Source organism: Oncorhynchus clarkii, chromosome 16 (genome assembly GCF_045791955.1).
Source record: "Oncorhynchus clarkii lewisi isolate Uvic-CL-2024 chromosome 16, UVic_Ocla_1.0, whole genome shotgun sequence".
Lineage (NCBI taxonomy): Eukaryota > Metazoa > Chordata > Actinopteri > Salmoniformes > Salmonidae > Oncorhynchus > Oncorhynchus clarkii.
Window position 1 is genome coordinate 51,656,829 of NC_092162.1, and position 27,884 is coordinate 51,684,712.

The 27,884-nt window shown below is 45.7% G+C and overlaps 2 protein-coding genes across 8 annotated transcripts; one reads left to right on the plus strand and one right to left on the minus strand.

Annotated features, from left to right (window-relative positions):
* Positions 1 to 1,228: 1,228 nt before the first annotated feature.
* On the plus strand, positions 1,229 to 9,142 carry LOC139368686 (protein-L-isoaspartate O-methyltransferase domain-containing protein 2-like). Of its 6 annotated transcripts, none has more exons than XM_071107881.1 (7): positions 1,881 to 1,950; positions 2,104 to 2,134; positions 2,908 to 3,223; positions 3,538 to 3,640; positions 3,987 to 4,158; positions 6,827 to 6,950; positions 7,258 to 9,142. In XM_071107881.1, the coding sequence occupies exons 3-7, from the start codon at positions 2,917 to 2,919 to the stop codon at positions 7,701 to 7,703; spliced, it is 1,152 nt and encodes a 383-aa protein (XP_070963982.1). In that variant the 5' UTR covers positions 1,881 to 1,950; positions 2,104 to 2,134; positions 2,908 to 2,916; the 3' UTR covers positions 7,704 to 9,142. The 6 variants fall into 6 exon arrangements, with proteins under 6 accessions (XP_070963986.1, XP_070963982.1, XP_070963985.1 ...); XM_071107882.1 differs by lacking the exon at positions 1,881 to 1,950 and adding an exon at positions 1,960 to 2,035; XM_071107883.1 differs by lacking the exon at positions 1,881 to 1,950 and adding an exon at positions 1,963 to 2,035 and having other exon boundaries at positions 2,917 to 3,223.
* A 54-nt stretch (positions 9,143 to 9,196) lies between these two features.
* On the minus strand, positions 9,197 to 26,320 carry LOC139368687 (polycomb group protein ASXL1-like). Of its 2 annotated transcripts, XM_071107887.1 has the most exons (13): positions 25,908 to 26,320; positions 22,601 to 22,683; positions 19,741 to 19,743; positions 19,473 to 19,590; positions 19,071 to 19,230; positions 18,267 to 18,397; positions 17,966 to 18,050; positions 16,934 to 17,056; positions 16,046 to 16,212; positions 14,223 to 14,319; positions 13,752 to 13,857; positions 12,627 to 13,602; positions 9,197 to 12,317 (listed from the first exon to the last, which is right to left on the minus strand). In XM_071107887.1, exons 1-13 carry the CDS (start codon positions 25,962 to 25,964, stop codon positions 9,615 to 9,617), a joined length of 4,809 nt encoding a protein of 1,602 aa, XP_070963988.1. In that variant the 5' UTR covers positions 25,965 to 26,320; the 3' UTR covers positions 9,197 to 9,614. The 2 variants fall into 2 exon arrangements, with proteins under 2 accessions (XP_070963988.1, XP_070963987.1); XM_071107886.1 differs by lacking the exons at positions 16,934 to 17,056; positions 22,601 to 22,683; positions 25,908 to 26,320 and having other exon boundaries at positions 19,741 to 19,819.
* Positions 26,321 to 27,884: the final 1,564 nt, after the last annotated feature.

A 27,884-nucleotide genomic window follows, 5' to 3' on the forward strand; every position in this document is an offset into this window, starting at 1 on the left:
ATTGGACTCTTGGTAGCCCCTCTGATCAGTCTCCTACTTGCTCGGTCATCCAGTTTGGAGGGACGGCTTGGCCTAGGTAGTGCCATACACATTCTACTAATTAATAATTGTCTTGACTGTGCTCCAAGGGATATTCAAGGCCTTTTTTTTATACCAATCTGTGCCTTTCCACAACTTTGTCCCAGAGTTCTTTTGAAAGCTCCTTGGTATTCATGGTTTCATGTTTGCTTTGCAATTCACTACCCAGCAGAGGCACCTACAGGAACTGCTGAATTTATCCTGAAATCATGTGAATCACTACAATTTAACACAGATGGAAGCCAATTAACTTGGTGTGTGATTTTGAAGGTGATCGGTTACACCTGAGCTAATTTAGGATTGCTATTACAAGGAGAGTGGAACAGTTATCCAACACAACTATTTAATTTTTAAATTTTTATAGATAAAACTTTGTATTTTTATTTTATTATTATTATTTTTTACAAATTTCCAGTTTTTTTCTCTACGAAGTTCAAATCAAATCAAATCAATTTATAAAGCCCTTCTTACATCAGCTGATGTCTCAAAGTGCTGTACAGAAACCCAGCCTAAAACCCCAAACAGCAAGCAATGTAGGTGTAGAAGCACAGTGGCTAGGAAAAACTCCCTAGAAAGGCCAGAACCTAGGAAGAAACCCAGAGAGGAACCAGGCTATGAGAGGTGGCCAGTCCTCTTCTGGCTGTGCCGGGTGGAGATTATAACAGAACATGGCCAAGATGTTCAAATGTTCATAGATGACCAGCAGGGTCAAATAATAATAATCACAGTGGTTGTCGAGGGTGCAACAGGTCAGCACCTCAGGAGTAAATGTCAGTTGGCTTTTCATAGCCGATCATTCAGAGTATCTCTACCGCTCCTGCTGTCTCTAGAGAGTTGAAAACAGCAGGTCTGAGACAGGTAGCACGTCCGGTGAACAGGTCAGTGTTCCATAGCCGCAGGCTGAACAGTTGAAACTGGAGCAGCAGCACGGCCAGGTGGACTGGGGACAGCAAGGAGTCATCAGGTAGTCCTGAGGCATGGTCCTAGGGTTCAGGTCCTCCGAGAGGGAGAACAAAAGAGAGAATTAGAGAGAGCATACTTAAATTCACACAAGACACCGGATAAGACAGGAGAAATACTCCAGATATAACAGACTGACCCTAGCCCCCCCGACACATAAACTACTGCAGCATAAACACTGGAGGCTGAGACAAGAGGGATTGGGAGACACTGTGGACACTGTGGTTGTGGGGTAGGATGTGTAGTTAAATGTGAAAAACAACTATATGCATTTTAATTCCAGGCTATAATGCAACAAAATATTAACATTTTGACAGGGGTGCAGACTGTCTATAGATAGGCACTGTATCAATATAGGCTTACAATTGTCTTATGCCGCGTTCGTATTCTGGTCGGCACTAACAAACTCGAAAATGTCCGAATTGATGATTCGTTGAACGCGACACGTTTATAATTACTATCAGCATGTTGGAAATGTCAGAGTTTCCTAGTACCGAATAGAACATGAACGTGGCAATATTATAGGCCTACATCCCACATACTGCTTTATGTTTCATGTCAAACAAGGTAAATAACTTTAAATGGATATTACGAAATCGCATTTAAAGCATAGTTTCTATTGGACTAAAATTGCCACTTTACATCTCGGCCGATGCAAGACGAATATTCCATCGAAGATAACTGACTTGCCTAGTTAAATAAAGGTTACATTAAAAAATAGTTTCCTTTCACAATGGCGCGTTCCTCTGCCCAGGTGTTGCTGGCGCCTGTCAGATCTTACAATATTACTCCACCGGGGGTGCTGAGCGCACATTTGGGTGTTACTGCGTGTGACGTTATTGTCAGCTGGTCAATGTTTACATCCATAATAGTGGTGAAATCTATTGAATGTGTATGGGGGGAAACGAGAAGGTAACAACATATACGATTTCAACATAATTTTGAGAAGTACAGTTGACACTATAAAGCAGCGTCGATTAAACGTCACTTCCATAAGGTAAAGACGGCTGCTTCGTATTTCTGTTAGCTCCAACCAGACCATAATTTTTCTTCTCTGCATAGCAGCTCTTCATAGACGACATCAACAGAGACAAAGGTGATACTTTTTTTATGTAGCTCACATTGCGGCTGCAGTTTGTGCACGTCTTGGTTGGTTGTTGATAACAAAGCCTTATCAAACTGTTTCAAATAAGGCATAACAAAACACTATGACGAATGCGTATGAAATGATGACCTAAATGTTGGTTGCAGTAGTTTTGGTGGCAATGAGAATATTTATGTAATACAGACTCTTTTGTTATTCAGTGGCGCAGCTGTATTTTGTGTGTCCGTTGATTGGTGCGAAATATGCCTCTCTACCACCGTCACTAGGATTCTCGTGTACTGTGGCAGTGCCACCGCCCGGCTACTGGTGAAAACACAGGGAAAGGGCTTATTTGACTTGTTTATGATATAAGAACTTAATGAAAGACTTGAAGAAAGTGGTTATAAAACAGGCCTGTATTTTGCACACACCTTCAAGACCCTAAAATACAAATTATTTTCTCCAGCTACTGCTTGGCTCTGTTAAATGCAGATGGAAAATAACATTTATTTTTTATAACGTCCCAAGTCAGTGGTTAATCCAAATATAGCAATAAAAAAGTTATTATCTGGAGCCTGAGGTCAGCATTTCGGAAAGTACAGAAGCTGGTACGGATCATTGGGGAGACGAGGGGGATGATGAATCAATTGATCAATATTTGACACCTTTTGTCTGACTCAATCCTAGTTAAACCAACCTGATCTCTCAAGCTTACATTCCGTTTAATCTCTCTCTCTCTCTCTCTCTCCCTCTCTCTCTCTCTCTCTCCTCTCTCTCTCTCTGAGACCGTGAAGATGGGAGGAGCAGTGAGTGCGGGGGAGGACAATGATGAGTTGATTGACAACCTGAAGCAGGCCCAGTACATCCGTTCGGACCTGGTGGAGCAGGCCTTCAGGGCAATCGACAGGGCCGACTACTATCTGGAAGAGTTCAGAGACAGCGCCTACAAGGACCTGGCCTGGAGGCACGGCAACATCCACCTCTCAGCCCCCTGCATCTACTCAGAGGTGATGGAGGCCTTGGATCTCCAGCCTGGCCTGTCCTTCCTCAACCTGGGCAGTGGCACGGGCTACCTCAGCACCATGGTGGGACTCATACTGGGTGAGTCAGGACAACACAAACCTCACCTGGCCAGGTGAAATCTAGGCTGTGTGAAAAAGGATAGACTTGCTCCAGATTCACTAGATATTCTCAAAACTTTGGTGACTTAAATTAGAAAAGTGCATTGCAATGGAGCAAGAGAGGCTGAGCACAATTCTTGTCATTGAGACTCTCAGCCACTTGTGGTCTCCACTGCTATACACAAGCCTGTGAATGTGCCCTGTTAAGGGAAAGAAAATGGAGAAGTGTAAATTATTGATGGACTCTCATTGTTGATGGACTGACTCTTTCCTTGTTTCTCATCCTTACTGTAGGTCCATTTGGAGTGAACCATGGTGTGGAGCTGCATCAAGATGTCATTGAGTATGCATACCAGAAACTGGAGTTCTTCATCAAGACCAGCGACAGCTTCGACAGGTAGGAGGGTTTCATGATGAGAGAGCTGGAGAGAAGGTGGTAGAAAGAGAAAGGAAGTCAACAGAGCAGAAGCTCCTATAACTCTGGTATAATGCCATCAGGCGCAACCAGTTAAATGTAATTACTCTGTAACAAGCTAGTAAGATAACAGTTATTGTGAGTAGGCTACTCACCACACAGACTCTCACCACACAAAGTCTGTGTCTTCGGTGTACAGGGCACATTTATTCTGGGTTAGGTGTCGTTGATAAGATTGTCGAGAAAACTGTTTCGGGAGTGCTAAAGTTATCCAATAAACATCAGACTGGAATGGGGGAAACGTGTGTTTCTGTCTGTGTGTGTGTAGGTTTGAGTTCTGCGAGCCCTGTTTCGTGATAGGGAACTGTCTGGAGATAGCCCCAGAGAGTGGTCAGTATGACCGGGTGTATTGTGGAGCTGGGGTGCAGCGGGAGCAGGAAGACTACATGAAGAACCTGCTCAAAGTAGGAGGAATCCTAGTGCTGCCATTGGAGGAGAAGGTCAGCATGTGTGCACACCCACAAACCATACCCACAAACTATACAGTGCATTCTGAAAGTATTCAGACCCCTTGATTTTTTTCCACAGTTTGTTACGTTACAGCCTTGTTCTTAAATGGATTAAATATTCCCCCCCCCTCAATCTACACACAATACCCCATAATGACAAAGCAAAAACTGTTTTTTAAATTTTTTCCAATATATATAAAAAACACATGTACATAAGTATTCAGACCCTTTTTGTGTGTGTGTGTGTGTGTGTGTGTGTGGGGGGGGGGGGGGGGGGGGGGTGCATAATATACTGTAAAGGCACCAAGAAATCAGCTCCAAGTGATTTTAATAAAATAAATATGTTCCCAAATATTCCCAAAAATAATAGAGAGACACGTGATCATATACAAATGTAAGCAAGGTTTGAAATGATTATTGTCTTAGTCAAACATGATCTGTTTGGGCTTCTTGTGGTCAATTTGCAGTCTACAAATAATTTGTAATTATGTTCCCGACCATCCGCTCACGAAAGAAATCGTCCCGCAGCTGAATCTAGTTGATGATCCCTGAACTAGAATAAACTCATCTCTTCACCCAGTGCTATTTTTAGAACTTGAATCTATTCTGGTGTCTTGTGGTTTCATCTCCCCTGTCCCTTGCATTCTCTGTTGTAGAGTTTGTGTTGTCTCTTCTTTCTTGGTCCTGCTCCTAGAAGTGGTTTTTATACCATTGATACATTTTGACACTTGTTTCCTTTGTGTGTAGCTAATGCTCTGTGCTCCATTTGTGACTTGGGTTTAGAGAAAGGTTCCATATAAATGCACTTTTTTCCCCTTCTAATTATAGTGCATTCAGAAAGTATTCAGATCCCTTGACTTTTTCAACATTGTTACATTTTAGCCTTATTCTAAAATAGATACAATTGTTTCCCCCTTCTCAATCTACACACAACACCCCATATTGGCAAAGCAAAAACAGGTTGTTAGAAATGTTTACAAATGTTGAAAAAATTAACTGAAATATCAGATTTACGTAAGTCTTCAGACCCTTTACTCAGTACTGTGTTGAAGCACCTTTGGCAGTGATTACAGCCTTGAGTCTTCTTGGGTATGACTCTACAAGCTTGGCACACATGTATTTGGGGAGTTTCTCCCATTCTTCTCTGCAGATCCTCTCAAGCTCTGTAAGGTTGCATGGGGAGTGTCGCTACAGAGCTATTTTCAGGACTCTCCAGAGATGTTTGATCAGGTTCAAGTCCGGGCTTTGGCTGGGCCACTCAAGGACATTCAGAGACTTATCCCGAAGCCACTCCTGCGTTGTCTTGGCTGTGTGCTTAGGGTCATTGTCCTGTTGGAAGGTGAACCTTTGCCCCAGTTGGAGGTCCTGAGCGCTCTGGAGCACGTTTTCATCAAGGGTCTCGCTGTACTTCCCTCCGTTCATCTTTCCCTCGATCCTGACTAGTCTCCCAGTCCCTGCCGCTGAAAACATCCCCACAGTATGATGCTGCCACCACCATGCTTCATCGTGGGAATGGTGCCAGGTTTCCTCCAGACATGACACTTGGTATTGAGGCCAAAGAGTTCAATCATGGTTTCATTAGACCAGGGAATGTTGATTCTCATGGTCTGAGAGTCCTTTAGGTGTCGTTTGGCAAACTCTAAGCGGGCCATCATGTGCCTTTTTACTGAGGAGTGGCTTCCGTCTGGCCACTCTACCATAAAGGCCTGATTAGTGGAGTGCTGCAGGGATGGTTGTTATCTGGAAGGTTCTCCCATCTCCTCCACTAAGGAACTCTGGAGGTCTGCCAAAGTGACCATCGGGTTATTGGTCACCTCCCTGACCAAGGCCCTTCTCCCCCGATTGCGCAGCTCTAGGAAGAGTCATAGTGGTTCTAAACTTCTTCCATTTAATAACAATTGAGACCACTGTATTGTTGGGGACCTTCTATGCTGCAGAAATGTTTTGGTACCCTTCCCCAGATCTGTGCCTCGACACATTCCAGTCTCTGAGCTCTACGGACAATTCCTTCAAACTCATGGCTTGGTTATACTCTGACATGCACTGTCAACTGTGGAACCTTTTTATATAGACAGGTGTGTGCCTTTCCAAATCATTTTCAATTAATAAAGTTTACCACAGGTGGACTCAAATCAAGTTGTAGAAATATCTCAAGGACAATCAATGGAAACAGGGTGCACCTGAGTTCAATTTCGAGTCTCCTAGCAAAGGGTCTAAAAACGTATTTAAATTTATGTATGTATGTATGTATGTAGGTAGGTAGGTAGGTACTGTAGGTCCTTGAGCTGTTCTTGTCTATTGATGTTCTGTATTGTCATTCTGTATTATGTTTTGTGAAGACCACAGGAAGAGTAGCTGCTGCTTTTGCAAAAGCTAATGGGGATCCTAATAAAATACCAAATAAGGTGTTTGTTTATTTTTGAGAAATTAGCAAACATTTCTAAAAAACAGTTTTGTTTTGTCATTATGGGCTGTTCTGTGTAAATTGAGACATTTTTATTTATTTAATCCATTTTAGAATAAGGCCGTAACAACATTTTGAAAAAGGGAAGGGTTCTGAATACTTTCCCGAATGCACTGTAGATGTATTTATTAACCCTGCTTAATACAAACACATTTCAAGTACACATAAACACATCATTGTCCTTCCTCTCCTTAGTTGACCAAGATTACTCGAACAGGCTACAACAGCTGGGAGACCAAAAAGATCATTGCTGTGTCATTTGCCCCACTGGTGTTGCCCAAACACAGAGACAACAGTAAATCTAAAGCAGTGCCTTTACGTAAGTACTGTACGAGTACTGTACTCTCCGAGGGTGTCTCGGGGGAGTTAGGATTTGCAAAAAATAAGAAATATAGGCACCCTCTAAATTATTATTATTCTAGCTCAGCACTCCTACTCTGAGAGGCTTTGTGAATACAGGCCTTGGAGACTCAAGAGACTGGGGAAGGAGGCAGGAGGTGAAAGCAGCTGAACACTGTTGTCTCATGCATGTTGGAATAGTTAGAAAATGAGATTGCAGAACTTCCATCACTTACTATGTGGGCAGGGTGAAATGGTTTCATCGTGTGGTGTGTGTGCCTCCCCAGCGACCATGTTTGAGGTGCGGACTCTGCAGGACTTGGCTCGCATTTCTATCCGCCTGACGTTGAAGAAGACAGTGGCGGGGCCAGGGCCGTTGCCCAGGAGGAGGCTGGCCCACAGCGGGGAGCGGTTCCGACGGAGGCGGGCCCAACACCGTGGCTCCACCCTACTCTCCAACCGCTACGTATTCATGAGCCGCCTCATCCCCGGGCCGATGGACAACAACAACAACCGCTCTGGAACCGACACCGAAGAAGAGCAGGAGGACGAGGAAGTGGAAGAGGGGAACTGCAGGGTTCTAGGAGATCCTGAGGAAGAGGAGGAGGAGGAGAGGAGGGAGGGCGGTGCCCTTCTACATGAGGCTCCAGTGAACCTGCTAAGAGAGAGGATCTTGGGTCTGCCGCTCCCTGAGCCTCTGAAGATGTACCTGCTTCACTACAGAGAGAAGTAGGGAGGGACAGGAGACGTGAAGCTGTGCGCCCATTCTTTAACTTGTTCCCATCCCTATGCCCTTGTTGACTCCCCTTTCTGGATTCAGAAGTAATGGATGTGTAAGAAATAGGCTGATAACTCCAGTGGAATGGCTAAAATGAGTTCCTACTATTTTTTTATACAGCCTACCTAATAAGTTGCAAGTCAACAACTGGTGAATTTGAAATCAACCCCTAAAAACTTCATGTTGAAGTGAATATCTAGAATAATTGGATAAGTAGAAGCAATATGGTAATGGCACCATCTCCCCCTCCCCTGACAGCCCAGGTAAACCTATCCAGAGGTGCCTAGGAGGTAACAGTTGAGTTGGAAAAACAAGGATGGCGAGTTAGGGATTGGAAGCTTACTTAGTCAGCCCCAGAGACGTCACCACCACCAGCCTCATAGGACTATCCCAACAACTCCTCTGAACACTCAATTCTCATAATCTCACTCAATTCCCTACCTGTGAACTCCATCTACCCATCTTTTGGGTATCTTCGGTCTTGTGCCTAACCGGGGCATCCAGTCTCCAAGTCCTTCTTTATTCCCTTTGAATTTTGTAAATGTGATTGTTTGGAAAATTATACTTTTGACTGACCGAACAATTCAGTGGAGCTTTTGAGATGGACTTACAAGTACTGAAAGCCCCAAATGTTGTGAAAATAGTTTCCTCATTCTGTGTTCATATCTTACTGCATTGAATGTACTTGGTGAAAGCAGGGAATTTGTTGAAGAGGCCATTTCTGTTCAGGCAAATGTCGAGGGCTCCAGGCATTAAAGTATAGTAACACATTTTTGCACACAGTAGGTATAGAAATGAAAGGACCACATTGTCAAACAATATTACCCAAATTCACTCATTTTGTGAATTCTTTCATCACATCTTTTCAAATAATCAGAGACTGTAGAACACCCCTGGATTAGGGGTAAAAAGTGAATGAGTGTGGGATAGCAATTTACCATTGGGTTCTTAATGCAGAACTGTAGTCAAAGTAGTGAAGAATGTATGTATCCACCTGTGAAGGAATTTAAGTACTAATTGGTCTACATTGGAACTTCAGTGCAATGCTCTTTGGTGGTGTTTATAAAATGTTTTGTCTGATGTTCTCAGTGCCAAACTTCTCCAGCACTGGCCGGCTCCAAATGTTTCTTGTGGTTCCGTTCTACAATGTGTCAAGTTGTTCAGCGGAAGTAAAAATTTGTATTTAGAATAAATATCTACGTGTGACAAGATGTTTGGAAAATAATTGTAGCGTGACTATCATTAAAACAAGTTAAACTATACTGCAAGCAAATTAAAAAGTTGTATTGCTTAAGACCAGACTGCTTGATTAGTTTTGAATATTGTGCTTAGCTGCAGAGTAGTCTTGACTTTGTGTGGGAAAAATTAAAAGAAAGCAATTAGAAAAAAACAAATGGAATTTATGCTTGCTTTAATGATTTAAAAAAATATTTATTTGCAAGAAAGACTAGAACAAATTCCCCAGAGAGGAAAACAAAAACAATAACAAAACAGCCACCATTTTCACACTGAACTGATGACAGGTGTCAAGATGAGGTAAATGCTTTTTGGAGAAAAAAAAAAGGCACAATTTACAAATCAACCGTGCCAAGTAAATTCACATTAATAATTATAATACAAAATAATAATCATAATGGCATTAGAAAAAATAAGCAACAAAAAATACAGACCGATATAATACAAGGCATCACCCTGCCTGTGTTCCACCTTCTTCCGAGGGTGGAACATGTCAAAGCCTTAAGTCCCACACCCTTATTTCTCTCAAGTCCTGGGTGTGTTAGGTTAGTTAACAGTTTATACATGGAGCAGGTATGCTGAAGGTGGCACACCAAACCACCAACACTGTAGCAACGTCAGCAAAAGCACCTATCTGACCACCAAGCAGGATACACACAGTTTGGAGGGGCCGATGCAGTCGTCGTGGCAGAAGGCCCCGCAGCCCTGGCACATGATCATGGCCTTGAGGCGGCAGGAGCACTTGAGGGCCACCTCCTCAGCGGCGCTGTCTGCAAACGCCTGGATGCTGAGCGTGGCACTCTGGCTGGCACTGTGGCGCTGACGCAGCTGTAGGACACCATCGGCGATGCTCCTCGAGAAGCCGCTGCCGTCTACCACAGACACGTTGGCCGTATAGCTGAAGCCGGGGGCCGACACACCGCTGCCCCCGCCCTGCTTGGGCAGCTTACCGTAGAGCTGGAAAGGGAGGGAGGAGATCGAAGAGGAGGATGAAGATGAAGAGGGGGAGGTGGAAGAGTATTGAGCTTTGCTTTGCGCCTCCTTCTTAGCCATGCGGGCTAAAGACATCTCCATGTTCAGCAGTCCCTCCATAGCCCCACCTCCTCCAGTCAGGTAATCGTCCATAGAGTTCACTGCCTCCTTTTTGGTGACCACCACACCTGGCCCACCACCTACCATGGGGCCAGAGGGGGAGGTTTTGGCAAGAGCTTGACAAGAGGGCCGGGAGGAAACCTCGCTCTTCACGTTGGGTGCAGGCGAGAGCTGCTGTTGGTGCGGGGGGTGGGGTTTGGAAGGGTGCCAGTTTATCTTGACAGTGGGGACCACCTCAGAGGGGCAGAGGTCGGGGGTGGCCCGGGGCTGAGCAATGTTGTTGTGGTGCCTCTCTGGAGACTCTCTGATAACGGCCGACTCTTGGGAGTTCCGTCTGGAGGAAGAGGATGAAGAGAGGGATGTGATGACGGGCACGGCCCCGAGGGGTACAGAGCCACCTGGCTGCTGGGACAGATACTGCTGCATGGCTGTGGCCCGAGAGGAGGCCTCCTCCAGCAGGCAGGCCATGCGGGAGGGCACTGTGCCCAGGGGAGAGGACCCGAAGCTCCGGCTTGCTCCAGGGGAGCCTCCTCGGCCAACAGGGGACTTCTGCTGGTTCTGAGAGGACAACTCAGGGACCAGGGACTCCCCCGTATGGGCCTCTGTGGGACCCCTGAAGCGAAGGCCCGGAGACTTGGTCTGTTGCTGCCAGTTGAGCTGGGACTGGGGGGCTGGCTGGGGCCCCCCTGGCAGGCGGTTGATCTCTAGCTTGCTGGATGAGTGCGTCTGCGGCAGGACTTTCTCCATCGGGAGGCTGCCTTGAAGCAGCTGGGTGACCAGAGGATTGTTGGCCTCCACTGTGGACACAGGCCGGGCCGAACTAGGGAGCCTCTTGGAGCCAGCGGTGGGGTGCATGGGAGAAGGCTTCAGCCCCAGCCTACAGTTCTCCTCAGCCGAGCCCCGGCTGGACGCTTTGTAGTCATCCATTGGGTCCGTTTTGTGCCCCCTCTGGGTTTGAGAGTGTGGCGCAGCGAGAGTCTGTTGGTCTGGGTGAGGAGTGCATTCAGGCTGCGGCTGCTTTTGGCCTGGCTGTATGAGACTCTGGCTGGGCAGGCCGTTGGGGAAGCAGGGCTGGATGACCGTTTGGCTGTGGCCATGGTGGTTGGACACGTGAGTCTGGATGACCGGCTGCTGGATCTGCTGTAGAGGGGGGCTGCAGATCACAGGCTGGCCGTGGGCCTGCTGAGACAACCTTTGGAGGTGCTGGATGTTGCCGTTGCGCTGAGCAGGCAGGCGGTGGCTCCACATGCTCAGGTGGGGCTCCTCCTCCTGGCTCTCGTTCTCGCAGTCGGAGGCCGTCTCCGTGGAATCGCTGTGATGCCCTGCTTCGTCCTCTCTGACTGAAGGTGGGAGACGAGGGAGGGAGGCTGTATCTCTCCCCCTCTCAGAGGGCTGCGAATGCTTTTCGCTCTGGCTCTGGCCCTCTCTGGCTGGGGTGGGGGGCTTCTCTTGTGGCCCCACGTGGTGGGAACCATGTTGGATGACACCCCCTCCTCCCCCAGCCAGGGACCTGATCACATCCACTCCCTGGGCCCCAAACCTGGGCAGAGAATCTGGTATGGAGGTGGGCGCCAGGGGACCATTTTTGGTCATTGTCCTGTCACAGTCGTCCCCCTCGCCTCGCCCTCGGAGGTGGCTGGACACCGACTCAGGCTCCAGCAGCGCTGCCTTGTCCGAGAGTCCGTTGGAGGTGCCTTTGATTGGTGGTGGTGTTGTCCCCTCTTCCCCACTCAGCTCCCCTTGTCGCTCCTCCTGGGTGGTTGGGGATGGAGTGGGGGTCTGCGGGGGCTCGGAGAAGGACAGGGAGGGGTTGGAAGAGGTGGACAGGGAGGGGGATGAGGCAGCTGTATTGGGGGTGGGGGTAGAGGGCTCTAATTTGGACTGCTGTAGTTGTGTTCTAGGCGGATGAGAGCCCGCAGGCGATCCCTGCTCCTCCACGTCTCCTGCTCCTCCGGGCTCGACGGGTCCTGGGTGCTCTCGCGTTCGTCTTCCACTGCTGCGATCCTGTAGCCCAGCACCAGCCCTGCCCCCGCCCGGCCCTGGTCCGTCCCCAGTGGCTGCAACAGCAGCAGCGGCCTCGCGCTGGGCCCGGGCCTGCTGGGCGCGGGCTTTGATGTCCGCCAGGGTGCGCGCCCCCGTCCCTGAGCGCCGCGAGCCCTCGCCGGGGGGCACGATGCGGGGACAGATCTGGTAGGTTGGCGGCCCTTTGACCCAGGGCGGTTTGATTCGGGAGAGTTGAATCTGGAGGGACACAGACAAGGAGAGCATATCAAACATGGATTTTACAAAGGCCATATAACAGACATTCGCATCCATTGCTTGGCTAAGAATCCCACACCGAAACCCAGTCAATCATCACTAATGATTAACCATCTTCAGAGAAGGAAGTTGGTTTTTGGCAACGTGGTTTGACATTTTTGGTGGAGACAATTCACAATAATCAAACTTACTTTACAGATTGTGGATTCCAGGTTGTCAGAAATTGAGTGCCTGCTACTGCACTACTACAGCCACAATAAAGGGTTAAAATTACAAATGGTGACCTCATACCCGGATAGGTGGGACCTTGGGCTCCTCTGCTGTCGGCTGCGGCTTTTCCGTGTGAACCCCGTCGATTGTGGTACGAAAGGACTGACGATCTTCCATTCGCGGCCTCTTTTCGGGGAAGCTGCAGAAGGCCTGGGGTTCGTCTGGCCTCCTCTTCTGCTCCTTGGTGGCCTGGGCGGAGGTGGCGATGATGGGGGCGGGGCTGGCTGCAGGGCTGCTCTCCCGGCTGCTGGTGGTTGTGCCCCCCGTGACTGAGGTGACCATGGAGGCCCCGTCGTCCAGTGGATCAGCGGTGGCAGCGGCCGTGGAGGAAGAAGAGGACGAGGAGGAAGAATCCAAGCCGGCGGTGAACCCCCCCTGTCTCTCTGAGTTGGAGGAGGGAGATGAGGAAGGGGAGGAGGATGAGGAGGAGGAGGAGGAAGACGAGGAGGAGGGAGAGGAGGTTGAGGCGACGGCAGGTGCAGGCTCTTCAGGGAGCAGGCGGGCGGTGACTTCAGGCTCATCGGAGGCGCTGATAGATACAGGGCTGGGACTGGGGGTCGGGGTGGGCACAGGCATGGTCACAGGCGGGAGCACAGGGGAAGGGCAGGGCACGAGCTCTAGGGAGGCACACTGGGCCGGGTCCTCCAGTTCACAGTCGGCCTGTAACACCACCTCTCCTCCCTGCACCGTGGTGGCCTCTGGGACGGGCAAGGGGACAGAGGCAACAGAAGCTGCATCTAAAGTGAGCGTGCCTTCCAGCTGCTTGGAGGACTGCAGGGTAGGGGAGTTGGTCTTACAGAGGGTGCGTTGCGCCCTGCGTCTCAAGTCTGCCCGCGTTCGCCGTCTCATCCTGCCATCACGCCTCCGCCTGCCCACATTGCGGCGCTTGGGCGTTCCCGCCGCCACCAAGGCCACCTTGCTGTCCAGAACGCTGGTGGCAGCATCGGGCGCTTCGCTCATCGTCAACTTCAGAGACTCTTCTCGGGTCAGGCCAGACCTGCAGCAAAAGAACATTAGTATAAAGAGTATATACACTGTTATGCAGTGGAAATAATCAAGTCAATCAAGTCAAATGCTCCATGGAATAAAAGGGAGCTTAAAAAAATAACAGCCGATGTTGTGGCTGTGGATGTTCAGAAGACTTACTTTTGACCGTGGTACTCCTCAAAGAACTTCTCCTTCCATGCCTCCACTTTCTTCTCTTTCTCCATCTCCTGGCGGAATCGCACCTGCATCTCATGGGTGAACTCCCCTGAGCAGGTCAAACAATATTAGATTAACATATAGATAACTGGCTATAGCGTTTTATATAATAACTTAATGTATTGACTGATTCTGTTTCCCCTGGTATTTAGTAGGAAGCTATGTGATAGCATCAATGGGTACTTTCTGATACTGAATAACCAAGAGACAGTAATTCATGGGTTATTATTGTACACCATGTTACTTCTAGAAAAATACCTGGCAATTTCTGTAGAGTAAAATAAATTGCTAGCGAATTAACTCCTGAAAGGAAAGAGTTCCCCACCTGTGTAGCCAGTCACTAACACCTAGTCACGTGTTATCAGTGGGCCTTTATACCAACCATAGTATATAATTAAGTAAGTAGGTACTAACCCTCAGCAAGCCTTTCCTTCCAGCTCTGGGAGGCGTGAGTGAAGAATTCATTGTTGAGAGCCGAGTTACTGAGGCGAGCCAGACCATCAGGTCCAACCTGGAGAAGGAAGACAGGACATACTGGGTTACATTCACAGACAACATGGCACAGAAATGATGACACATTATGGGCTGGACTAAAAAGGCACACTCCAATGGAGAATCTCCATTGATAAATCTTTTTAGTCCAGGGAAAGGTTTAACCTGGGTCCGGGAATCTGTCCTCGAGTTATACAGTGTAAGTAGGAAGTTTACATACACTTAGACTGGAGTCATTGAAACGTATTTTTCAACCACTCCACACATTTCTTGTTAACAAACTATAGTATTGGCAAGTCAGTTAGGACATCTACTTTGTGCATGACACAAGTAATGTTTACAGAGATTATTTCACTTATAATTCACTGTATCACAGTCAACACTCAGTTGACTGTGCCTTTAAACAGTTCGGAAAATTCTAGAAAATGTCATGGCTTTAGAAGCTTCTGATAGGTTAATTGACATAATTTGAGTCAACTGGAGGTGTACCTGTGGATGTAGTTCAAGGCCTACCTTCAAACTCAGTACCTCTTTGCTTGACATCATGGGAAAAGCAAAAGAAATCAGGCAAGTCCTCAGAAAAAAAATTGTAGACCTCCACAAGTCTGGTTCATCCTTGGGAGCAATTTCCAAACGCCTGAAGGTACCACGTTCATCTGTACAAACAATAGTACGCAAGTATAAACACCATGGGACCACGCAGCCGTCATACAGCTCAGGAAGGAGACGCGTTCTGTCTCCTCGAGATGAACGTATTTTGGTGTGAAAAGTGCAAATCAACCCCAGAACAGCGGCAAAAGACCTTGTGAAGATGCTGGAGGAAACAGGTACAAAAGTATCTACATCCACAGTAAAAACGAGTCCTATATCGACAATCTGAAAGGCCGCTCAGCAAGGAAGAAGCCACTGCTCCAAAACCGCCATAAAAAAGCCAGACTGCGGTTTGCAACTGAACATGGGGACAAAGATCGTACTTTTTGGAGAAATGTCCTCTGGTCTGATGAAACAAAAATAGAACTGTTTGGCCATAATGACCATTGTTATCTTTGGAGGAAAAAGGGGGGTGATTGCAAGCCGAAGAACACCATCCCAACCAGCAAGGGGCGAGCAGCATCATGTTGTGGTGCTTTGCTGCAGGAGGGACTGGTGCACTTCAAAACAGATGGCATCATGAGGGAGGAAAATTATGTGGATCAGTCAGGAAGTTAGAGCTTGGTTGCAAATGGGTCTTCCAAATAGACAATGACCACAAGCATACTTCCAAAGTTGTGGCAAAATGGTTTAAGGACAAAAATTTGTGGGCAGAACTGAAAAGGCATGTGCAAGCAAGGAGGCCTACAAACCTGACTCAGTTACACCAGCTGTGTCAGGAGGAATGGGCCAAAATTCACCTAACTTGTTGTGGGAAGCTTGTGGAAGGCTACCCGAAACATTTGACCCAAGTTAAACAATTTAAAAAGGCAATGCTACTAAATATTAAGTATGTATGTAAAATTCTGACCCACTGAGAATGTGATGAAAAAAATAAAAGTTGAAATAAATCACTCTACTATTATTCTGACATTTCACATTCTTAACATAAAGTGGTGATCCTAACTGACCTAAAACAGGGAATTTTTATTAGGATTAAATGTCAGGAATTGTGAAAAACTGAGTTTAAATGTATTTGGCTAAGGTGTATGTAAACTTCCGACTTCAACTGTAAATGATGACTAGGATTATAAATTATGAGCAAGCTCCCTCACCTGACGGTCAACCTCAGGGAGGAGCTGCAGGAGTTGCTGTTGGGAGTGGGCTGGGAAGGCAGAGAAGGTGCGCATGTTGATGAGAGCCCTGATGTTGGTGTTGACCAGGATAGAGCCGGGCGTTTCAAAGTCCACCTCCACCCCGCCTCGGCTCCTCTTCATGGGCCCTGCAGGCATACACAACCACAGGCCCGCAAGTGGCTAATGCTATCCAATGGATATGGTTTAAAACTCATTCATTCAACTAACAGCAAGCACAGCATGGCTGTTCCATTGCAAGCCAACAACTCCAGTTAAGATCCATCAACACAGTCATTCAGGCGTTTAGTTTAGCAGCCAACACAATCACAACAGCTATCAGTCAGTGAGCGGTTAAGTATGTCCTGGCCGGGTAGCCAGTGTTGGGATAGCTAGCCGACCCTGGCATTCAGTTAGAAACCTGCAATGCACTGCTGTTTAGTTAGCATTAGTGACCAATGCAACCCTGACAATGATAGCGACCAGCGTACTGTTGGTTAGCTACCAAATCACCCTGTCAGTCTGGGATTGACCCAAAGTCCAGGTTTGACGCTTATTCGTAGACAGCTGGCCTGTGTAGAAACTGAGACATACATCTAATAGTTCTACAGATTGTGTACTATGTCCAGATTATGTTCTTTGACCTCTTCATTTGTGACAGCTAAATTCATAAGATATACAGATTTGTCAAGTTGTTTACAGTTCAGGTTCCATCAGGTATATCTCTTTGCCAAAGGTGTCCTGAACAATGATGAAAGGAAAATAAACTGGGTTACAACTGGGAGAGTGAGGGGTTGGTGTTTTAGGGTTTACTGGAGGGAGGTTGGTTGGGTTGGTGGGTCTTATTATACCCGGGTCTAACCCCTGTACCTGAGTGGTAGCCACGCAAGCTCTTGAAGTGCTGGGGGCGTTTCCAGCTAGCCAGCTCGGGGCGGGCACGGAGCGTGGGGCCTGGACCCCCCCTAGAGTCTTCCCTGCGCCTCCCCGCTGCTCCTGAGGGGGAGAGGTGGGGGGGAGGGGGAGCCTGGTGAGACACTCCGGTCACGTGGTTGAGGGGGGACTTACGAGCGGGAAGGCGGGGGTGGGCAGGTCAGGCAGACAAGCCAAAAGGGGAGGCAGCAGAGCCCATAGCACGGGGTGGGGGGGATTGGGACAGGTGAGCAATACAGACAAAGCAAAGGGAGCAGTTACCCAGTCCCACATTAACACAGAGAGAGGAGAGTGGGGGGTAGGGTGGAGCAGAAATCTCAGAAAGAGCTCCCCCACCTCATAGATAGCAATTGGGTTTACTGGGCAGCTAAATGTAAGGCGGGAGGGACGGACTGATATGAGACTGGAATTTCCAGGTGCACACAAAAAGAAGCAGGGAGGACAGAAGTTGCACTCAGACAATGAGTGGCTAGGAGGGTTATTCTGCACGCAGAGACTGACAGACAATCAGCCACAAGAGGGGAGGGTTTCATGGGATCCATAGAATGAGAGAAAGACTCTGGGTGTACGAGGAGCACAGTCAAAACTGCACACAGGTCACATTTCAGTCAACACGACACCTGCAGGAACACTAGCCATTCCTACACTTTCTTCCCATAGATAGCACTAAAACTGTTTTTTAGGCCACTCATGTTTTTGTTACCCAGAGCTTACTGAGAAACTTAAAGAGGTTACAGTCTAAGAATGCTGCTGCAAAAGTAAATAGGCAACACATAAATAAAAATACTGGCAAAGCAGTAGAGGCCCATGCTGGGTGAGAAATGGTCCAAGCCCACTGTAGGAATATGACTCAGAGGTGTCTGTGTGTGTAATGCTACATATTCCGCAACATTTTTTTGCCCAGGAAGAGGTGTGTGGGCATAGCGAGATGGGGTTAGGGTAGCAAAGGGGTTAGCAGAGAGAAGTGCTCACCTGACGGGACGTGTTCACCATTGACCTTGAGTGGAGTGAGGACCACTCGCGGCATCATCACAGCCTTCTTCCTCTGTCTGCTCGACTGCAGGGAAGGAGAAACGGACATGGTGAGAGGTAATAGAATGCTAAGGTTATCACTAAGCCAGACAAAGGCGATCTGCAATCATTTCCTATGCATGTAGTACTCATAAAAACCTCTTTCGACTCGACCTACGCACACTATGCACAACCACCTATAATATCCCTATTGAGCAACAGTACACATACAGACAGCCCAGGTTGAGGGGGTAAAGTGTACCTGTCTGGATCGACTTAGTCGGGTCTGTGCCTGGGCCTCAGAGCGCACCTGTCTAGAGACTCCAGATCTACTCAGCCTGGTCTGGGGCTCTGTGGAGCAGGATGCACTGGACGAGCTCTCATCTATGGAAGCTGTAAGGGGTAGAGGGGGCTATGGTCAGACAGCAAATGGTTCTCTTTACTGGGTTACAAATGGTTTAGTCGATGATAAATGGTCCATGGACCACAAACACTGACAATAAGGTTTTTCACACTGCACATGTTTTGGTTTCTGTTATCACAATTGGTGGGGTTTATCATCTAGCACTTTTCAGCCATGTACTCAGATAAACAGGAGCTCACCCAAATAAAATGTTTCTTAAAAAAAAATAATATATATTTATGCCATGGGTTGGCAGTTTCATGTGCACCCGTAACCACAGCAACAATCACATCCTAAAAATAAGAAAAAATGTCTCTGGTTTGCAGTTGTTTAAAAACACTTCAATTTATTCTATCATAGGCATGCTCTTTCCACCTTTATCACGACACATATTCCTGTGTTGTTTTCAAAGTGCCTTTGAACAGGGCAGTCAGAGAGATTTAATAGTGATGTGTTAGATGTGTGTGCTTAATAAAGACCAGTGATGTAGTGGAATAAACAAACGGTGGATAAACTGTAAAAAGGAGGTTGATAAGATGGGCGGTGAGTAATGTAAACTTCAACCATGTTAATTTACAGTGGAAGTAAACACCAAATAAAAAGGGCATTTACTCTCCACCAAATGATCACTGATGAAAGCATGTGGTGAGCACAACCACACACCATCGTTCTCTCCACTGGCTGCAACTGTTTCCATGGAGTCACAGCTCTCTTGCTCCGCACCTTCCGTTGGCCCTGCTGTTGCTGTGTTAGCGGTAGCCAGTGTGCTGGCTTCGGCTGTCTCCGCCTCCTTCGAACTCTTGGTCCACTGCAGAGCGTTCTTCTACAGAGGGACAGTCAGAAGAGAGATTGCTATCACAAACATGAATGTGTGTGTGTATTCCAGATATGGGTTTGCATGAGGTTTATTAGGGGTCACTGAAAATCTTTATACTCTCTTTGGATAATTCATTCCAATCATTTAAAAGTTAACAGCAGGTATTCTGCATGTAAGTTTAAGTATTTTGATATAAGAGGTACGTGCGTGTTTGAGATATGGGTGTGTGGATTGGGCTGGTTCCATACCTTCAAGGTAAACAGACTCATCCTGCCAGGAAGCTTAAAGAAGATGCTGTTTTTTACTCTGTCCCCCCTCACCTGGGAATGCAGCATGGTCACCAGACAGGCCAGAGGGGCTGTGCCACTGGTGGACAGAGAGAGAGAGACAGGGTGGGGTGATGGAGAAAGAGTGGGGAGAAGATGACTGTGAGAAGCAGAACAATACCTATGGTATGCAAAGAGACAGCTAAACATAAAATGGAAATATTGTCCCTTTGTTCTTGTGCCATCTTACCTTCTGTTTTTGTTGAGCATATTGTGGATCAGGCCAGGTAGAGATCATGGAAGAATTGTGAAAAATGTGAGTCAAAGTTGAAACATTCCTTTCTCATGGATATTCTCATTACATATTGACTTATTTTACATAAAACATGAGCAATTCCATTCTTGGTTTTGTTGCTGGTATACATTACCATAAAGATGGGCTTTAAAAGGTATAATGGGAGATTCTGGCATTTAAGCCCTTGTTCTACAGTTGAAGTTGGAAGTTTACATAAACAGAGTTTAAATGTATTTGGCTGAAGTGTTTCAATTCCTGACCTTTATCCCTAGTAAAGATTCCCTGTCTTAGGTCAGTTAGGATCACCACTTTATTTTAAGAATGTGAAATGTCAGAATAATAGTAGAGAGAATGATTTTTTGTTATATCTGGAGTACTTCTCCTGTCCTATTCGGTGTCCTGTGTGAATCTAAGTGTGCGTTCTCTAATTCTCTCCTTCTCTCTTTCTCTCTCTCTCGGAGGACCTGAGCCCTAGGACCATGCCCCAGGACTACCTGACATGATGACTCCTTGCTGTCCCCAGTCCACCTGGCTGTGCTGCTGCTCCAGTTTCAACTGTTCTGCCTTATTATTATTATTCGACCATGCTGGTCATCTATGAACATTTGAACATCTTGGCCATGTTCTGTTATAATCTCCACCCGGCACAGCCAGAAGAGGACTGGCCATCCCACATATGCTCTCTCTAATTCTCTCTTTCTTTCTCTCTCTCGGAGGACCTGAGCCCTAGGACCATGCCCCAGGAATACCTGACATGATGACTCCTTGCTGTCCCCAGTCCACCTGACTGTGCTGCTGCTCCAGTTTCAACTATTCTGCCTTATTATTATTATTCGACCATGCTGGTCATCTATGAACATTTGAACATCTTGATCATGTTTTGTTATAATCTCCACCCGGCACAGCCAGAAGAGGACTGGCCACCCCACATAGCCTGGTTCCTCTCTAGGTTTCTTCCTAGGTTTTGGCCTTTCTAGGGAGTTTTTCCTAGCCACCGTGCTTCTACACCTGCATTGCTTGCTGTTTGGGGTTTTAGGCTGGGTTTCTGTACAGCACTTTGAGATATCAGCTGATGTACGAAGGGCTATATAAATAAATGTTATTTGATTTGATTTATTTCAAATTGTATTTCTTTCATCACATTCTCAGTGGGTCAGAAGTTTACATACACTCAATTAGTATTTGGTAGCATTGCCTTTAAATTGTTTAACTTGGGTCAAACGTTTCAGGTAGCCTTCCACAAGCTTCCCACAATAAGTCGGGGGAATTTTGGGCCATTCCCCCTGACACAGCTGGTGTAACTGAGTCAGGTTTGTAGGCCTCCTTGCTCATTCGCTTTTTCAGTTCTGCCCACAAATTTTCTATGGGATTGAGTTCAGGGCATTATGATGGCCGTTCCAATATCTTGTCTTTGTTGTCCTTAGACCATAATGTCACAACTTTGGAAGTATGCTTGGGGTCTTGTCCATTCGGAAGGCCCATTTGGAAGACCCACGCTTTAACTTCCTGACTGATGTCTTGAGATGTTGCTTCAATATATCACCAAAATTTTCCTCCCTCATGATGCCATCTATTTTGTGAAGTGCACCAGTCCCTCCTGCAGCAAAGCACCCCCAAAACATGATGCTGCCACCCCCGTATTCACGGTTGAGATGGTGTTCTTCGGCTTGCAAGCATGCCCCTTTTTCCTCCAAACATAATATGGTCATTATGGCCAAACAGTTCTATTTTTGTTTCATCAAAGAGGACATTTCTCCAAAAGGTACGATCATTGTCCCAGTGTGCAGTTGCAAACCGTAGTCTGTTTTTTTTTTTATGGCGGTTTTGGAGCAGTGGCTTCTTCCTTGCTGAGTGGCCTTTCAGGTTGTGTCAATATAGGACTCGTTTTACTGTGGATATAGATACTTTTGTACCAGTTTCCTCCAGCATCTTCACAAGGTCCTTTGCTGTTGTTCTGGGATCGATTTGCACTTTTCACACCAAAGTACGTTCATCGCGAGGAGACAGAACGCGTCTCCTTCCTGAGCTTTATGACGGCTGTGTGGTCCCATGGTGTTTATACTTGCGTACTATTGTTTGTACAGATGAACGTGGTACCTTCAGGGGTTTGGAAATTGCTCCCAAGAATGAACTACACTTGTGGAGATCAGCTCTTGGCTGATTTCTTTTGATTTTCCAATGATGTCAAGCAAAGAGACACCGAGTTTGAAGGTAGGCCTTGAAATTCATCCACAGGTACACCTCCAATTGACTCAAATTATGTCAATTAGCCTATCAGAAGCTTCTAAAGCCACGACATCATTTTCTAGAATTTTCCAAGCTGTTTAAAGCCACAGTCAACTTAGTGTATGTAAACTTCTGACCCACTGGAATTGAGATACAGTGAATTATAAGTGAAATAATCTGTCTGTAAACAATTGTTGGAAAAATCACTTGTCATGCACAAAGTAGATGTCCTAACCTACTTGCCGAAACTATAGTTTGTTAACAAGAAATTTGTGGAGTGGTTGAAAAACAAGTTAATGACTCCAACCCAAGTGTATATAAACTCCCGACTTCAACCGTACTTACCCAGAATCAGATGAAATTGTGGATACCATTTGTATGTCTCTGTGTGCAGTATGCTACTGTAGCATTGCTATTGTACCTGCAGACTTCCAGGTTAGCAGTAGTTTTGCAAGCCAATGCTAACTTCCTTCATACTGCCCGCAGAGACATAAAATGGCAGTTCATCTGAATCTGGTAAGTGGTAGAACAAGGGCTTAAATGCCAGAATATCACCCTTCCATTAAATGTGTGTGTGGTGGTTGTTTACCTCATTTCCTTGAGCCCCTTGGTCTGAATAACATGCAGGATCTGCTTGGGCGTCATGGGGGCATCAGAGAAGTTCTCTAGAACCTGGAAAGAAAAGTCAGTCATGAACATGTTATAGCCCATACAAATACCTAGTTTATAACTATACCATACATCCAGTAAGTGAATACAGCAGCTTCAGAAATATCTGGTGAAAAAAGGCAACAAAATGTGAATTCCATACCTTATGAATGGAAGATTCACAAAAGGCAGTGTATTAAACTAGCGTCCATTTATTAAAATGTTTCAAAACGCCTGAGTTAACCACTCAAGCTTCGTCAGCAGAAGGCATGTGGCTTTAATATCCACTAAGACAGTGAAATAGCACAACACACAATACACCCACAACTAGGCCTATCCCTCTAGGAGAACCAATTCATATAAACATACGATAACAATTTAAATAAGTGATACAAAATAAGTGGGTAAATGCTGATTGCCAGCTGTGGTGAAAAAAGTAATGCTCACTATACTTTCAAAGCATTTTTACGCAAAAGGTGGGTAAACACACACACAAAATAAAAAGGTGCATAAACAATGTTTATCCTCCACTACACCACTAATTCTAATAAAGTGACATCACTACATAGCCTAGCAGCATGTGGTTTTAAGTGCCACCTCCACCCTTAAAAATACAGTGAATTATTGATTAATTTCCATTAATAAGACCAGAGATAGGTGCTTGAGGTTGTGCGATCAATCCAGAGCCTCTCAGTGTGTCGTCATGACAGGATGCATGAGAAGGAACAACACATAATACAGACTGGGTAGTAGAGCGCTGCTTCAAATTAACCCAAGGACACGCGTGCAGGAAATTGGAAGAAGAGGAAAGGGTATTTTGGTCAGGGAGACCAGCAGACAAAGCCGACTCCAAGCACACAACACAGGCACACACTAAAGATGCACATCACAATAGAGCAACAGTATGCACCATGATTCGGTGAGGCGTTGATTACAGAATACCAAGACATGTGGCATTCAATGTAACAATTATGTTGTCCTTGTCCCTGCAGAAAAAGGAAACTGAAAACAGTCTCTGAGGAACTCAAAAGGCCAGATGGTGGATAAGTTAGACCTATCAGGATTCTCTGGAATCTGTGGAGAAAAGAACCTGCCCAGTCATGCATGGAGAAAACCCATCACACACCACTACCAAACTCCTGATTAATGCCAAGGCAGATAGATTATTTTGACTTACTGAAGATAGGCCTATATGAAAATGATAAACTAGCCTACAGACTGTGCTTATGGTTGTCTAGGCAACATGACATTGTTGGTCATAGTATGAAAAGTGTCTTGAAGGTTCTCCTTTTTTGTATGTGGTGTTATGCAACCCTAAATGGATTTGTTCCATATGGTGGTGTGGGTGCAGTCGAAGCGTGTTCCTCTATCTCGGTGAAGATACAATTTCACACCGGCCCATCCCCATTTATCTGAATGTGTGAGCGTGCAAACTAGGTATGCGTGTTTCTCACTGGCGGTTCTCAAACCACGCTTGAAAGTCTGTATTTTTGTTTACATCTCTTATCACTAAATCGGTCTGTTATTCCTGTATGCCCCAGAGAATAATGAGTAGCTAGCATGGCCTAGCACAAGTTTCGGAACACACTAAACTCACCTCAGCCTATGAATATTGTTTAGGCTCCCCAAAAGCTAGCCTAGCCAAAACATTCGCACCACAAGGATCTGCAGTGACATATGGGCTTCGGTTATAAATACATGCATTCCCCACACAGTGAAAACCAAAAATGGCACTGAGCTATGTAGCGCTGCCGCGGCGTGCAAGGATGCTGATAGGCAGGGAACAGAAAAGTAGGGTCTGGCAACGGAATAGAGCCCCACCCTAAGATTTAAGTAACTTCCACACCCATATTAGAAAGGAGAAATTAGCCGAAGTTGAGCTATAATGCATCTGCAGTATGCATGCACAATATAAAACATGGTAGGCTTTATAGCTATGTGTACTGAATAAAATGTGTCATTAACTGCATCCAGTTCTAAATCCTCAAGAAACACCAATGATACTGCTATGCAACACAGCCTCATCTGGCAGTTGAGTCGCAGAAGAGGGGTCTGCCTACCATTTAAATTAATGGACTGTTGCCGAATGCAGACCATTTACAGCAGTAAATGGGCACTATGTGTTAGGGTTTTGCATAACTACACAATGTAGGTGCCTGATTATCCTACTCAGCATCAAGACACAGCTCTGACTGGCAACCTCATGACATTCCCAATAGTATATCCCTTTTACACACAATTTTAATCCAAGTACTCTCTGATACAATATAAATAATGTAATCTACCTCATATAGTAGACCTGTATATTTAGACCACTCTACAAAGCATAGAGAATCGGTGTCTGTCTTGTTGCGGAAGAAACCATAATGGAAAACTGAATTACAATAAAATGTTGCAATGGTCATTGAAGAAAGCCAAAAGAGGACTTGCATTACACAAGAACACAGACATGATTTGTATACCATTGGGTAGTAACGTTAGCTGGAAGCCTACAAGAAACTTCTTAGCTGTCTTATTTATCAATATGGCTAAATAAAAACTTTACATACATACACCAGCTTAGCTATCCAATAACCATTATGATAGCTACATAAAGACAACTGTATCCAACTTTGAATGGTTGTAGCTAGCTACCACCTAGATAACATTAGCTAAGGCTTGGGGTGGTATTCCCCTGACCCTTGCTCTGACCATAACCAGAGGGACCTGTCTAAATGTGTTAAAATAAGAGCAGATAGTGTAATTAACGTTAGCTTGAGTGGATAACTCTGAAATTGTTATTTGTTTACATGTTCAGTGAATGGTGGTACCACTGGTAGTCTGGCTAATTTACCAATACAGTGGGTTATGCTAACTCGCTAGCTGGCAAACAAAGGGTCAAACTGGAAGGCAGACGTACCCGTATGTTAGCTATGCTCCTGTCAACAATGAGCGTTAGCTTAGATACAACCAGAGCCATCTAAATACACGACTCTGCTACAACCACACTTGGAATGACTAACGTTAATCATATGAATAATAAGAGTATTTCGTTATCAGGGGCTCAGTGCATTTACTCATTTCACTGTTAACATGCTGGCGATTTAGCTAAATTAATTTAGGAGATTAACCGAGCACTCCCTGCTAGCTAACGTGCAGTGCCAACAAGACAGCCCAGGCTCCGACTAATATTTGTTTGGTTGCTGAGTGTTCCTCTTCCCTGTCAGTACATTAGCTAGCTACTATATTACAACTAAAGATAGTATTACCATGCGAGCCGCCTCAGCCCACGTGCGTTCCTTCTTTCTCTTCTGTTTGTCCTTCATTTCCTCCCCTCTAGTAGCTAGCAGTTATCGGTTGCGCCTCCAGCAGCAGCTAGCTTTTTAGCAAGCTAAATACGGTCGGTGGATCAAGAAACCCCGAACTAGCAAGCTAACGTTAGCTGAACTGTTTCTCTCCGTTTCGCTAGCCTTCCCACCACGTAGTTGCTAGTTCTCTCGCTCGTCTGGTGCTCGGTAGGCACGCCTCTTGTTGAGCTAATTCATTTAGCTATATAAACTATTGTTGTTCTACGCTAGTGCACGGTAACGCGCCTAAAGGCTAGTAAGACGCTAGCTAGCTAATAAACACATACGGGGGGCGCCTCTCGTCTTGAAGCTACTACCACAGTTTCTAACCTAGAGGGCCCAACATCGCGATACTTCCCAAGACTCACTCCGTGGACTCAACGGACCAGACTGGGGTTTGGGAAGTGGACAATTCTTCCTTAAATTGATAATTTTCTCGATTTCTGAAGGCACAACTTTAGATTCGAGCCAATGTCTTAAGTAGCTGATTGTGTTATAATTCCAACCTCAAACTGACACGTTTTAATTTTCGTCAAAAATGACTTTATATCGATGGACCGTTAGACCTGAAGACGTGTTTCTGCGCATGAGCTTAGCTAGCGTCGCATACTAAACCATATTGTTGTATTAATAGCGTTTCACGGTGAAGCTATTGCTTATCGCTCCTGTATTCTTTGATTTTATTTTTCTTGACATGGTCGAATAACTCAAGCATAAATGTGTAACTTTTTCTAAATTGGCACAAAGTAACTGGCACAGAGTAATTTGCTAAAAAATGTCACAGATTGGCCTACAGGTGGTGCTGTTATAAACAGTCTCACTTAACACACTCCAGCACAGTAGGTGGCGGCATGCAGACAAAACATTGTTTGCTGACCGACATATTGAATGAAGAAGTCTCACTGAAACCGAAGATAGAACAATGAGCCAGATGTTTCACTGTAAATCTGAAGCATCCAGTTGGCGTTTCCACTCACGACCAAATATGGTGATGAGAGGAAGCCCAGTGGCCTGCATTGGAGAAGATGGCGCCAGATGGTTTTGGCCGACATTCTGCAAATGTTCTCATCGATGAAACATTTGATCTCAATACAGTTTTCTATTCCCAAAACTAGAATATGCTACGAACAGAGTGAAACTACGTTTTGTAGACTTTACCCTTTGCCGAAGTTTTTTTTTTAAATGGCATTGTCTAGAAGGAGTGCACGAGCGAATTGAGTAATTGCACAGGAGCACTTCACAGACTAGGCTTCCCTAACGAAATATGCAAATACATGCTAGAACGCGCAAATAGGATCTCGCTTGGCTCTGCCTACCTCCTTGCCCACTATGATTAATTTGCTCGCATCGAAAAAATAGGCTGTTGTCTATCTTGGGTTAGTTATACAGACCTTTGCTTAACCCAGATAGAACAAGGGTTAGTACTATACAGTTTTCTGTTCACAAAACTACAATCTGTTACGAAAAAAAAGTCAAAGGGTCACATCTACAAAACTTAGTGGACTCTGTTCGTAATCAGTGTTGGTTTAAATGGGAGCAAATGAAGCATAGCTGTCAGAACAAGCAAGGAGGTGGGCAGAGCCATGCACGAACTAGCGAAAAACGATTGGTGTGTTCTAGCATGTATTTGCATATTACCACTAGGGAAAGCCTTCTCTGTGAAGTGCGCACTCCTTGTAAACGATGAAACGGAAATATGCAAATACAATGCTTGTTCTGACAACTATGCTTAATTTGCTCCCATTTAAACCAACACGGATGACTAACTGTCTTGGGTTAGTTATAAATATCTTTGCTTAAACCCTCATATCCGTCACCCCATTTGGCATAGCCCAATAATGGATTTAAGAAGCCTAACGTTACTCTTTATTATCCAAGGATCTTACAATTTCTGTTAAG